Source organism: Mytilus galloprovincialis, chromosome 4 (assembly GCF_965363235.1).
Source record: "Mytilus galloprovincialis chromosome 4, xbMytGall1.hap1.1, whole genome shotgun sequence".
In the NCBI taxonomy this organism is placed as follows: Eukaryota; Metazoa; Mollusca; class Bivalvia; order Mytilida; family Mytilidae; genus Mytilus; species Mytilus galloprovincialis.
The window spans coordinates 73,419,725-73,434,661 of NC_134841.1; the positions used below are offsets into that span (position 1 = coordinate 73,419,725).

The following is a 14,937-nucleotide window of genomic DNA, read 5'->3' on the forward strand; positions in this document are numbered from 1 at the left end:
AGCTGAATAGCTCTGAGGGGAAAGACAGCCCTTGTCTCTTTTTTTGGGGGGAGGGGGAAGGAGGGTATCTTTTGATAGTCTTCATATAAAGAATGAAAAAAAGAACAGCTAGAACATGTAGAAAGGTTGACAATATTGAAGTCAATTGTTGTTGTTTAATCTAATTTTGTTTCCTTAGTTTAGGATTCAATTTGGACCAAGAGATCTGCATCTTCTAAATCTAAACATTCGATTAAAGTTAATTTGTAAAATTCAACTGATTTCTGTCATTTAACAACAACTACAATGTTTTCTGAAATCTTAATTGTGTACCACTGAACTGCAGGCTAGGCCATTTTCCATTTTTTGTGACAGTACTCTAAGATTTTTAATTTTTTTCTTTAGAAAGTTAGGACTGAAAAATCCATTTAATTTTAAAATTCCATTGATAAAGTTCCCAGTTACAACTCTCATCACAGGGATCTGAGACTATTATAACACAGTAGTCTCAGCAGGGATACAGGTACTAATAATAAATAATATGATTGATGTAAACTGTGTGAAGCTTGTTTCCAGATCCTACATTTTGAAATATTTGTAAATTTCATGAATAAATAGGTTTAAAATTTAAAATGCATTTTTTTTAAAAAAATTTTTTTACCATTACAATGATTTATTTGTTGGTACACACAATTTAGTTTTAATGGAAGACTACTAATCATATACTAAATGTCACATTTTCTCCACGAACTTTGTTTACTTTGAAAGTTGATGACCTACACATTAAAGTATTGCATGTTGATGTTTGAATAATCTACAGCAAACATAATTATGTTTAAATTTAACAAATAACAATTTATAATTAGTGCACGAACTCTGAGAATGATTTAAATAACCAGTGAAGAATATCCCTGCTTCTGCATAGTGTGGCATTCCAACAATGACGTCATTATAAAATATAATGTAGGTTGGATATATTTAGAATATCTCGTCATACTGATTTTTCCGGATTGTAAAAGAAACGTAAATAGTGTAAAAGAGAGCTCAAAATACGATAATTTCGCTAGAAACAGAAGGGAAATATGTAGAAAAGTGTTTAAAGTCAATCTATTCATTTGTGTGTTTTCTTCTCATCAATCTCAGTAAGAATTGTTGGGGGGGTTTCCACACTATAAAAACAAAATGAATGATGTGAGGGAATGTCACTCTCGTCAACCCTATTTGGGGATTGACAGCTTGAAGCCGTCTTTCCCCAAAAATTACACCACTCCAGACCCTTTTGTTTTCCACGTAATTAATATTGCCAATAATTAACAAGTTCCGGGTCTAATCCGATACCGATACCAATAGTATATTCACCTGTTACCTTTTACCTTATCTGTACGTTCCGCATATGACAGGTGAACCACCTAACGGTGTGTTTAGGATTTTGCTATATACACGGGTCATAACCACAGGGTTGATACTACTAAATTCAATCATTGTCAAATTGTCCCTATTGTAGTATTTTAATCAGTAAGACTTTCTAAGATGACCATACGAATACTAAAAATCTGGACTTAAAATAAGGCGTATAGGTACAGTTTTCAATTTGTTATCAGGCATGACGTAAAACAGCGAATCAAAGAATTCAACTTAATTTATAACTTATATAGGACAATGCTGTTGATTAAATAATACTCCATTCCAGGACCTTTTGTTTTCCAAATAATTAATATTACCAATGATTGATAAGTTCCAGGTCGACAGCTGGTTCAAACAGAAAGATTTGAAAGCAGATACAACTGTGCTTATCGCACCACTGGTAAATTATCACTGTAGGGGGTTAGTAAAATTCATGGGGGGTTCATGACACTTTAATGGTGACGTCATCTATTAATGTTGTTGTGTTTCATTATTTTTCAACAAAACGCAGCAGAAAAAATCCAGCCTGCGATAAATTCGTTATACGGTTAACTTCTGATCCCCTACGGATCCATTGAGGGTGAATGAAATCCATAGGGGATTCGGCCTCCAGCCTCACCCCCTATGGATTTTACTAACCCTCTATGGATCTGTAGAGGGTCAGTAGCGAACCATATAACTTATAATCTTATCATCGGCATGACTTTATCAGATTACAATACCAATACTAAAATAAGGCTTACGCATAGTTATATACTTTAATTCAGTCACTGACCCGCAATATCATGGTTGTGTTCTAGTTAAACCAATATTTAAAGGTTTTGAGTTAAAGCAATCTCATAGTTGTCACCAGGAAACAATTTAATTTTATTAATTGGAACAATATTGTAAACATTTTCCAAAATAACTTTTACACAGTGGCCACAGACATTTACTCTAAAAGATATTAAATCAAGAATCATCCATGATCTATTGTAACAGAAAAATAAAAGAATGGAAAAGATGTCTCCTTTAAATCAAAATATATTTACTCACCAATACACTGTATATATGTAAACACCTATACACAGGAGAGAAATCTATCAGATCTTGGGCACTTAATTCCTGTAATAAACATTTAATAAATATATAAGCAATTTTCTTAACAACTTTAATCAGATTCAGTTTATCTACAAATAACATACAATATTTTTATAAATTAAATTGTGTGCAAAGGCATAGTGTACTGGAAGGTATAAATATTAAGGGGGGTTTCTGGCAAATTTTTGGTGGAAGACTGGTGATCATAAGGCTTATTTAAAAAAAAGACAGATTAATAAAAAAACAACACTCATTATTGTCATTTTGTTCTTGAACAAGATCACTTATGGTTAACTTTTAAATTGTAGTCAGAAATGATAATTTTATGATCTATGTTGCAAATGTACAATATCTTTTGAAAAGTAAATGTTAGCTATTATTGTGTGTTTATATATCACAATGTATATTAGAAAATAGATACGTAGAATTCTAACAGACACAATGCGGCATTCCAAATTTTTTTTTTTAGAAAGAAAGAAATTTTAAAAGAAAAATATATTTCTGTTAGTTGGCAAAAAAAATAATGAATTGACGAAAAATATGATGTTTTGGCAAAAGAGGTAATGAAAAAGAAAATTGACCTAGGGGAAATCCTGATTCTCTGCAAAGAATAATTTCCCTTATTGGAATAATGTATGGTGAACATCAGCACGTGCATATTTTTCCTTGATTTCATCAAACAAATCAAAGTGCAATGCAATTCTTATCTTAAATACTGTTTAACATTTCTTCTTTTCACAATTCAATAACTATGAACAGGAAATGCATGTAATTTCAAACATTTTGTCAAGCATTGTGTTGATAGGAGATGGTCAGGAAATATTCAAAAGACATCTCACCCAAACATCATCATCATCACTTAGAAAATCACTATCCTGTAAAATGTGTATGTCTAATTTATTTATCACTTGTGATACTCTATACAATGTACACTGTAAACAAACTTATTTTTACGTTACCTTTTTCCTATTTGGCCCTTTCTAACCCATTTGCTGACATTTTATTTTCAAATTTTTAAATTTACTATAAGTTGTTTAAAAAAAAAAATGCAAGTTTTACCACTCCAAGATTTATATTTGCATTATTTTTCTACTCTCGTTGTGAAAAAAAACTTCGTCAAAATCAGTTTGTTTACAGTATATGTTCTTTTTTCCCCATTGAAGCTAGTTTTAAACTTAGGCTTAATACAGCTATTTCCCCAACAGCAAATTGAATTAAGAACATATAACAAAAATAAATATTCATATATAGTCTCTTTAGAAATTGATACACACTTAAAAGACTTGATCATTCAAACTTACTCACATGAACGATGTTAAAATAATTAATTATACAATGAACGTGTGTGAACAATATGTTTATGTCATCTTTTTTTTATATAAAAATTATATTCTCTACTACACTAACACCTTATTTTTGGTTAACTTTGTGTTTTGGACAAAGTCCTATTTAATTCAAGCTTTTCACATTTATGTAAAAATGCAATCATTGATGAAAATGATAATGGATCATAATTTGTTATATATGAACTTACTGCACTATCTTCTATTTCATCCTCTTCGTCCTGGATGACTGGAGGGGGTGGGGCATCTACTTCCCCTGTGAAGGGGTTTGGTGGGGGAGGGGCTCTTCTCTTTTTTATTTTTTTGCGAGTAGCTTTTACAATTGCAGGATCCATATTATTTTGTTCAGCTGCCTATAACATAAAGAAAATGTTTCAAACAGAAAAAAAGATAGAATATTTTATTGTCAAAATGGCAATAATTCAAATAGTTTATGTAATTTTGTTTTTATCTTTTCATAGAAATTTGACATGAAACTGAATAAGAGGGCTTAAATGACAAGACAGATGGATGGATGTATAGTATTTCTATGTCACATTGTGTGAGAGACAAGTATATTCAAATGTAAAAAAAAAAAAAAAAAAATTTAGAAAACAAAGCAATAATTTACTCTCAATAAAACAATGTTTTGACCTATCAAAGTCAGAACTTTTAAATTCTTGTGTGTTTTATATACATACATACATGAAAAGATTAAGAATGTTATTCATTGAAATGGCATGGTTAGAAAAATTTTATTACACAGAATTCAGGTTTCAATTTACATTTTTCAGTATCAATGGGCTCATTTTTCTCACCAGTTGATCAGCATAAAGAGATTTATTCACATTGAAACATAAATCAAATTTTTGGCCTGTTGGTATTGTGAATGGGGAATGCCTAGAATGCAATACCAGTAGTTTTAAATTTCTGATAGAAGATATGCAATATCAATTCTTATAAGTTACCATGGTTACTGTTACTTTAATAAAAAAAAAAAATGAAAATGGTATTCAAACTTTTTTTTCAGTACAATATCTGTATATCATATTTCTTTTTTATTGTGTCATTTATAATACTGCATGAGGTGGTTATTAGACATCTATAATATTAACTCCATTCTTACATGCAACATGGCTACTTCTCCAATTTTTCCAGAATGCTTTCTGATATTTTCTAGGAAATCTTTCAGATCAGACATAGAAGCTTCTTTGATACTTTCTCTCTGTTTAGGAATATCATCAGCCATTGTCTGAGCAAACCAATGGGAGTTAACTCTTGGTAGGTATGTATGCTCTAATTGTTCCAATGTTTTCAATGCAGGATAAAACCTAGAATAAAGAAGACTTATTGTCAAAGAAATTCATAATATCTTGATTATGATAGTATTATTGATATCTTATTTGACATACATTGATGTCTTTAATTCATATATGATTTGCATATCCAATTATACTTGAATGGGATTGGTTTGTTAAAATTGTTTCCCTTAGTTTTTACTTCCATAGACCATGTTGCCAAATAAACTATATTTATTGATCCATTGATGATTTTATTGTAATCAATTTATCAAAGCGATCCTAAACATGGAAAGACATGACATCAAAATGAAAACTCTCAATTGCAAGCTGAAGGTTATTCAATTACTGTAAAAGCATAAATTTCGTGGAGATTTAATTTTGTTTATTTCGTCAAGTGGAAAGAATATATCCACGAAATTAAAAAACCCACGAAAATTCAACCTCCATATAATACCACTTACATTTAAGGAAACAACGAAATTAAATCCCCATGAAATCTTATAGAGAGACAAAACAACGAAATTTTAACCTCAAGAAAATTTATAGTTTCTACAGTACTTATATGCATTCAGATAAAACGTCAGTAAAATGGAGTTTTTTTTTAAAATTCTACACATCATGGTGTTGAGAAAGAGTAGCTAACCATACTCAAGCTTAAGTTCAACACAGATTTCCGTTGCATCTAAGTTGCCTTAACTTTAGTTTTTTTGTGCAGTGTATTGAATGTAGTCTCTTCGTCTTATCTCTTGGGGTCATGGCATTATCCACTTTTCTTCCAACTGTGCAACCCTTTAAACCCCCACACCTCTGTATCTTTTATCCTACATTCTGTGTAGTTTCAGACATGGAATATAGAAAAGCATACTCTTTAAATATTTTGTAGATAACCAGATTTAAGTTGTGAGTTGTGTCATTATCATACCTGTATGTAAAAATAAAAGGAAACTAAATGTAGAAGTTGAATAATTACCTTCGACTTGTCATCTGTTCTTGTAGTTTACGGTACATTTCAAGAACTAAAAAAAAAATTAAAAAGATTTTTCTATCAAAATACATTAATACAACAGTTAGAAATTTAAAATATTGCATAGTCAATGCATATAAAGGAGCAAGTTTCCAAAGGGTTAAAATTGGTACTAAGATTTTGAAGTTTTTGTCAGTCAAGCCTAACAGAACATTTTCAATTCTAGGTTCAGTCAAGGGTTTCCTAAAGCTTTTAGGTCTGAAAAATGTACATCATCATTTTATTTTAACAATATAAACAAATATAATGTTCTGAAGCCAAAAAAATTATCTTATGAAGAGATTTGTTTAACCTAGTGGTAGGACTTTTGAAATAGATCCATCTAAGAACCAAATAACTGCAATTTTGAAATTTTAAATAAGATAAAGTTGAAATCCAATGCCATATTTGACTAACATGAACCTTTTCAATACTACTAACTATCCTAAGAGGTGCAGTAGGCAAATGATTATGTAATACAAATTCAAAAAGTTTGAGGTATACCTTGATCCTTTTTATAATCTTGTCAGTACATTGTACTTAGCAATAATATATGTTTTGCTTTGATAATTATGACTATCAAAAATTTAAAACAGCAAAACCACAATTTTCTAAAAAAAAAAGCTGCATTCTAGCCTTTTAATTAGTTTTATAGTTTCCATAGAACACAGGACACCACTAACAACACAAATGTTTATACCAAAGTCACAAAGCAACACAGTGTTGACTATCTATTGAGGTAATTTTTCAAACCTGTTTATTACCCTAAGGTTTTACAGTTATATGATGAATATTCAATACTTGTACAGAATAAAATAGGTTGCTTAACATTTAATGCCCAAATAAATGACTTAAGTTCCCTTTAAATTATTAGTTACCTGGCAGACATAAATTAAGACTCTCCACAGCTGTTGCAATATTGCCTTGTATTCTCCTACATTTGACCAGTTCTTCTCCTTTTGTCATTAGTGGAACACATGATTCTTGGAGATGTTGATCTACCTGCTGAACTTCATCCTTAAGAAAACAAAAATTCCATGTCAATCTCCAAAATTATCATAATATCCAACTAGTTTTATTATTGTAACCTAACAGCTTATATTTAAAAATGTCTATTCTTACAGAAAACTGTTTAAAACATTTTATCCCATCCCTTACTGAACAGAATAATGTAAAACATGTACTCCTATGAAAAAGTAATAGTATCATTAACCATTTTTACATAATTACATGTACATGTATGTTGAGTAAATTTGAACTATAGTATTTTAGCATTTTATTGTGTTGTATTCATTTGTGCAATATATGAATAACAAGAATGTGTCCCAAGTACACGGATGCCCCATCCACACTATCATTTTTAATGTTTAATGGACCGTGAAAATGGGGGAAATCTCTAATAAAAACAGAAAGATCATATCATAGGGAACATGTTTACAAAGTTTCAAGTTGATTGGACTTCAACTTCAATAAAAACTACCTTGACCAAAAACTTTAACCAAAAACTATAACCTGAACTTTGCAGTATCCTTTTCTATGTTCAGTGGACCGTGAAAATGGGATAAATCTATAATTTGGCATTAAAATTAGAAAGATCATATCATAGGGAATATGTTTACTAAGTTTCAAGTTGATTGGACTTCAACTTCACCAAAAACTACCTTGACCAAAAACTTTAACTTGAAGCATGACAAACGGACGAACGAACAGACGGATGGATGGAGGCACAGAAAACATAAATGGGCATAAAAAGAGATACATGTATTGGTAAAATGTTTATGAAGCAGCAAATAAAAGATTGACCTTACCTTTAACTTTGCAGCATCTTGTCGTACTGTTAATAATTCTCTGATTGAGTCAATAAAACCTTGGTAGTGAAAATTACACATGCGCTCAATTTCACGATCATGGTTTCTGATTTTGTCATCAAGTCGAATTCTGAATTTACTTAATTCCTTTCCTTCATAAACAGCCCTAAAAGAAGACATAAAACATATGCTTATCATGTCCACAACTTGCTTTTTATACTTTCATCTAAAATCAGTTTATTAATTATTACTATCAAATTCTATCAGAAGCAACTCAAATTAATAGTATAACACAACTAGAAACTTCAATAATTATTTTGTTTAAAATTTAAGCTAGAAAATAGCTATTATTTACTCATATCAAAATCTAATCTAATTAACTTTTACATGATTGCACAATCTTATGCCTTACCTGCTTTACTAATAGTACGGTGACAAATAAGGTAAATTTGAAAATTTAATGGACCGAAATACCTCATGGCTAATTTTGGTCTTATTTTGTAGATAAATATAATATCCTTTGATTAAGGCATGTCGTATAGTGCCAAAGTGGTGCAGATTTTTGAAAACTGCGTTCAAAGGTCAAAAGGGGGGATTTAAAAAAATTGCAAATTTGTGACATTTTGGACAATTTCTCGGTAGTCTCTCATGTTAACTGAGATTTTTTTTAGATGGAAGCATGCGCTACGAATGCTCCACAAATACAGACACAGTGTCCCCCGTTTTTTTTAATTTTATATAAAACAACAACAGACAAGGTTGTCGTTTTTTGATGTGGTTCATAAATGTTTCTCGTTTTAGTTTTTATATAGATTATACCATTGCATTGGTTTAACACTAATCAATTTTTGAAGCCCTTACTGTTCGGTGCGAGCCAAGGCTACGTTTTGAAGACCGAACTTTGACCATTAATGGTTAAATGACCTTGATGTCTTATTGGAACTCATACCATATCTTCTTATATCTATAAACAATGGAATATATAGTAGACTTAAGTCCGATACATATGTAAATAAATATTGACATGGATATTACGCTTCAAAAGGTGTTGTCAATGTTTAATTATAATACACTATCACTAGACATCAATATGCACATCAATTTGAAAAGGTAACGGAATACTAGAGAAAAAAAGTGGATGTCATTGTATGGCGCCGACAATATGAGTTTATTCAGATCACCATGTACTGATTGACCATTGCTTCTGGGATCATTTGATCCGCGGTGAAGTGATTTTCACTGCAAAATATGTGTCAATATAAGAACCAGCTAGAATGACAAATTTTGATACATGCATGTTTTTCCCGACCCCTTGTTATTGTCTTCTTTTGCCTATCTCGATTGTAGAAGACGTATCGCATCCTGTAAGAGCGCCACGAGTTTCTGTTGGTGTGCCAGACATCCTTTTAAAAAGTTGCATATGTCGTGAGTAGGTAAAAACTGTCTTGTGGCTTTGGTTGAAGAAACGTCTCCAGTCTAAAATCACAATTCATCTTGTTTGACATCAAAGAATAAGACCTTATTAGAAAAAAAACATTACTGTCATGCTTTTAACATGATGCAACCCCTGGAATAACTTTTCAATATCTGTTCATTGGCAAAAAGAGGCGGCAGAATAATTCTTATATGCCGCTTCAGTCCCTTACAAATCCTACACAAAATTGCTTCACAGTCTATATAGATTTTGAAAATATCCCGATATATATTTTGTCATGTTCTTCCAAATCAAAATCATTGTAGTGGGATAGTGCATAGTTACAGTATACCTTCAAATCTTATCAACCCATGTTTATTTTCAGGTGCACAAAGACATTTCATACAGTCCCTTATTGATCTGCATTCAATGACTTGAATAACAATTTGGATCTACCACCATTTGAAATAAACCTTATTGTCTCTTTGACTATGTGGTATGGGATTTGCTCATTGTTGAAGGTCGTGCGGTAACCTATAGTTGTAAATATCTGTGTCATTTCGGTCTCTTGTGAAGAGTTATTCCGTTGGCATTCATACCAAATCTTCTTTTTATATACACCAATGTCCGATGTAAGGGGAGGGGTGGGCTCCCGCTGACATGTTTAACCTCGCCACATTCTTGTTTGAACTGTTTTATATTTGTCAATTCGGGCCCTTTATTGCCGACTATGCGGTAAGGGCTTTGCTTATTGTTGAAGGCCGTACGGTGACCTATAGTTGTAAATGTATGTGCATTTTTGTCTTTTGTGGCGATTTTTCGAATTGGCAATCATACCACAATTTTTTTTTATGGTTTTAAAGCAGTCATTGGCCAAATCTCAATAACTGTTGTACCATTTTACATAAAAACTTTGGACAATACCAATACCATATTTTAATCAGGGGTGTACTGGTTCTTCATAAAGGAATATCACACACTCAGCCTAAGTATACATTTCCGTTCAGTATCAAATGAGAGTGCATTGTAATCATTAGCCATTTGAAAAAAATTGTCATCTACTAACCAGGCAAAATATTTACCAGTCTGAGAGAGGTTGGAATTCATTGTAATTATTTGAAATCTCAAACGATCATAAACAGCTTTTTAGATTTTTTTTCTCACAAAATGCAATATCTGTAAACAAATGTTTATGGCACAAACTATACGACAACGAACATGTTTTTTTCTTTCTTCCGCTAACAAATCATCCTGTAGACTTAATGAATGAAGACATGCTGCACTGTAGTAATTGAAAAGCAACTTCATGTCCCGATTAATTTAAAACATCATGCTCGTAAAAGTTGATTTTTATTTTCTATCAAACTTTTATATATCAAAACTTCTTAAGTATTGGTTGTTCCACTATATTTTGTGAAAATTTACTATTGGTGATATATATAAGAAATGTAATAGACTTTGATAGACGGTAAGATTGACAAAAATATTACATACATTTGAAAATCGGCCAATTCACTCAATTTATATGTCCATCTGATATTAAAGCTTGATGTCAAATAAAAGCTGATACATCACTCTTTCATATGATGCCAAATTTGTTTATGATATCTTCATTCGGGAATTTATTATAAGCGTTCTCGTGTTTGAAAATGAAAAAGAAAAAAATCAGAAAATCTCACTTTTACACGATTTTACAAAAAACTGCACCGTGGGAAAACTCTACGACAGGGATAAAATGAAAGTATAATGTTTACTCTATCTTCATGTGAATTTTTAGCCGTGAGGTATTTCGGTCCATTAAACTCCTCAACTAAGCGACTTTTCCCGATTTGTCACTCCACTATAATTAAACCTTATTTTAAAGTCATTCAGATCAAGGTCTAAATACAGGTACTGTGATCTCGGAGTCTCCCCAGAATTTTCAAATAGCACCATGGAAATAAACATAGCACTGGTCTTCCAAAATGTATTGCACCATGGCCCATATCCATTCTATTATAAAAATCAGCCAAGATGATACTATGGAAGAAAATATAGCCCCAGGGTATCACAGTGCTTCAAGGCCCTGGGGCTTGGCAGAACACTGCAGGTATTTCTATAACTAGAGGCTTTATGAACCTGCGTCACTAACCTGCATCTTTTAACAATGTCAACTTTTTAGTAAAATTCATGATTAAAGGGGAACAACTTTAAGAGTTAATTAAGACATGTATATTTAACTGACAAATTATTTTTAGTCATGTTGTCTTGTTTGTAGATCTTATCCAGCTATCAATATTTCTTGTTAAAATTTCTATTTATCTATTTTAGTTTTCAAGACATAAGGCAAAAAATGCATAAATATGATAAACATTCTAATTTAATGACATTAAAGTTTTTTTTAATGACCTTGACTACCCATGTGGATGGTAATTCTTATTTCAGGGCAATAACTCAAATAATGAGTTGACTGAGGATTTCTACAAATGAGGCTGATTTGTAGAACTTGTATTGTTGATAACTTGTGCTAACTGAATTTTCTATCTATACTATATATTACAATTTTCAAGATAATAAACCAAAACAGTGGAAAAAATCATGAAAATACTCATCAAGGGCATTAACTGTAATTAGTTGACTGAAGATTCAGCTATGCTCACCTATTCTTTGATCCCGGTCTGCTAATCATTTTTGCTTTTAATAGATCTATCTAAATCTTTTGACAGCATCCGAAGTGCTAATTTTTTACCTTTTTCAGCTGGACCTAATCACTACTTTACATTAATATTTATGACCTAATTTTTTTTACAGTGTCATTTCACCCCTCTACTTGCTATATGAGGAAAAAAACATGGAGAAATAAATTTAGAAGAGGTATAACAAAAATTGGTTACACACTGTCCACACTAAGGACAATTTCGTGGACAACGAAAATCAAAGGACGGTAACTGTGTACTGGGACCATATGTATGAAAGATTTCAATGCCAATTATTGAAACAGCTATACTTATTACACACACACATTGACCTTCTATCAAAAAAAGAGCTGCAATGAACATAGAATTATATCGGATGAGACGAGGGCCAACTTCTTTTACAAGTATTTGCACATGCTTTTAGTAATCCCTCTTGTTTTGGGAAAATAATGAGACATCTCTAATCATCATGAACCTACGACCAAATCATTTCTTAAAACAGCAGTTATGTTTAGATTGAAGTAAACATTGATATTATGTGAACAAAACAAAGATTTTTTGTTACCGTGTAAGATCAAAATCACTCATGCCCGCTTGGTTAGTACCTATATCCGCTGGAGGATGATACACGGTGAGGTTCAAGGTTGCTCATTCCATTTTTTTTGGGATACCTTGTGATGGTTTTACTGAACACTTCATTTTTCTTAGGCATGTCGAAAAATTTGATTCGATATGTGAAGGAAAAGGTTTTTTTTAAATGTGGATATTGTGATAGAAACAGATGTGAAGCATATTATTTTAATATATTGCGTTTAACATTTTAATATATTGTGCCTAACATTTTTTCAAAATGGGGTTATCATTTTGATATATTTTTCTTAACATTTTACAATTTATGTTTATATTGATGTTTTTAAAATATGGACACACATGTCAAAAAACATAATAGACTTGTCCACTGCAAAAACGAGGATATCCGATTTATCAGTTATCATGTTTTCCCGTTTTTTTTTTTATCCAAATGGACAATTTTTTTTTTTATTATCAATGACACAAGTCGGTAGAAAATTCCACAGGATTTGTTTTAATTAAGTTCTTCAACTTCACATCTTCCATGGTTGGACAAGTTTATTTTCAATTTTTCTGTCTTACCAGCTTACGGAATGATGACAAATATGGATAACGAACTTAATGTGAAATAGGTTTACACAGGTTTCAATCCGCAAAAGACATTTCACGGTCAGTCATGATTGATTTGTTTATTTTAAGTAACGTAAATTGGAAGTTTTCATAACATAAAGTGTTAACAATTCCGGGGATAAAAAAGCATGAAAAGTCAATTTTATTTTTATTCTGCAAATCGGCATAATCGGGTAGGCGGATTTGTAAACCAACAAATTAAAAAATCTGGGCCTAATATAAAAAAATTTATCTCATTGTTTGTATACACCTAATTGCTATTTATTCTATTCCGGATAAGTTCTAAAATTACACAATTTTTTCATCCAGTTGAAGCTATCTGGGACCCTGTTTAAACAATTCACCATGCATGATACTTTTTAATGAGACCTGTTTAAACTACCGTAAATACTTCAAACAAAATATCTTTTTACTTCAATTTTAATTTCGAAAATAGTGGATCATACTATATCAAAGTTTCTTGATGATCACTTTCTAAAGTTTTTTCTCCCTCAGCTCACTACTGATGACCTCCATTTTTCGGCCGGTGACCCAAACAGAAAGTTGTATAAATGACTGTTTTCCCGGAATGGACTAAATAGCGATAAGGTGTATTGTATTATGAAAATTATTAATGTTTATGCCATTTGGGGCCCATAATTGGAAATAAAATATCTTCTTCTTCTATAAGTAAAATGAGTTTTCAGTGAATAAATTGACAATGCATCCTTTTTTATAATTAATCAGAAATATATTAGATCCATAGCCTTGGGTGGGCTGATTTACCGGAGTGCATATGTCTGGTATAAGCTAGGATCCTGTACTAGACTAGTACTATAATCTCTGGTTCAACTTAGTCAACTATTTAGGAAGGTCAGCTACTTTTTTAGTGACTGACAGAATATATTGTAAATATAAATCTTTTTTCATCATTGTGTTTGGATTTTTGTTTGTTATTATTTTGGGAAATAGTTCAAATAGTGGATAATTCTTCAGTGATCATGCAGCTGGTGTTGTCATAGCTGCTGAACCGTAGCTCTTAGGTCCTTATGTTATTTTTTGACTATTTGCGGACCATAGTCAAAAAATAACATAAGGACCTAAGAGCTACGGTTCCGCAGCTAGTGTTGTCATGTCGAGTTGATAACGAAAAAACAAAGTTGAGTTTTCTTAACGAAAATTATGTTTGTTATAAGTATTGAATAAGAACATAAGCTAAATTAAAACGCATTGGCAGATCCAGTTACCGAGTAGAGAAGTCTTCATAAATAAATACTAAAATAGGGGACATTTTATTGCATTAACAACTGGAGTATACCTCAACGTCGTCCCTAAAGGCCCATCAGAAGTTTCAATTTCAGTTATAAGATGGTCATGGTTGGCATTGATTGATTCTTGTTTCAAGGATTCAGCGTCATGAATAGGTTCAGTTATATGTTTCCAATCAGGAGGTTTCTTGGGTGTTGCTTCCGCCATCTTATTTTTATTTTTGGAGCAGAAGCAAAGGCAACTTCCGGTGGTAAAATTACTTCACCACCCCCTTTTACCTAAATTAAGAAATATTTCGATTTCAATTCGAATCTTTTTTCCTTTAAAATGGTGAATTAAAACAAATTCATCACATATTCAAGAAGAAACTTGTTTAATGAAAAACAAGTAAAAGCTTTTTTAAAAAGCTTGCCTGATTCGTATATAAAGCGTTTGTCTGACCGTGCTTATTCCAGTATCGCGACGTCAAACTGTGATGACTGTGATATATCCGGAAAAGATGC

At 31.5% G+C, this 14,937-nt stretch overlaps 1 protein-coding gene across 6 annotated transcripts in view; it reads right to left on the reverse strand.

Moving 5' to 3' along the window:
* The window catches only part of LOC143072902 (exocyst complex component 6B-like), a 49,514-nt gene extending 34,851 nt beyond the window's left edge, over positions 1-14,663 (reverse strand). For 3 of the 6 annotated variants that reach the window (XM_076248056.1, XM_076248054.1, XM_076248053.1), the window contains exons 1-8: positions 14,484-14,663; positions 7,898-8,063; positions 6,968-7,106; positions 6,057-6,102; positions 4,912-5,116; positions 3,998-4,159; positions 3,303-3,338; positions 2,419-2,487 (exon numbers count right to left, since the gene is read on the reverse strand). In XM_076248056.1, coding sequence (XP_076104171.1) covers positions 2,419-2,487; positions 3,303-3,338; positions 3,998-4,159; positions 4,912-5,116; positions 6,057-6,102; positions 6,968-7,106; positions 7,898-8,063; positions 14,484-14,641 — 981 coding nt within the window. In that variant the 5' untranslated portion in view covers positions 14,642-14,663. The remainder of the gene's footprint in view (positions 1-2,418; positions 2,488-3,302; positions 3,339-3,997; positions 4,160-4,911; positions 5,117-6,056; positions 6,103-6,967; positions 7,107-7,897; positions 8,064-14,483) is intronic. The other 3 variants (XM_076248057.1, XM_076248055.1, XM_076248058.1) reach the window with 2 other exon arrangements.
* Between the last annotated feature and the right edge of the window lie 274 nt (positions 14,664-14,937).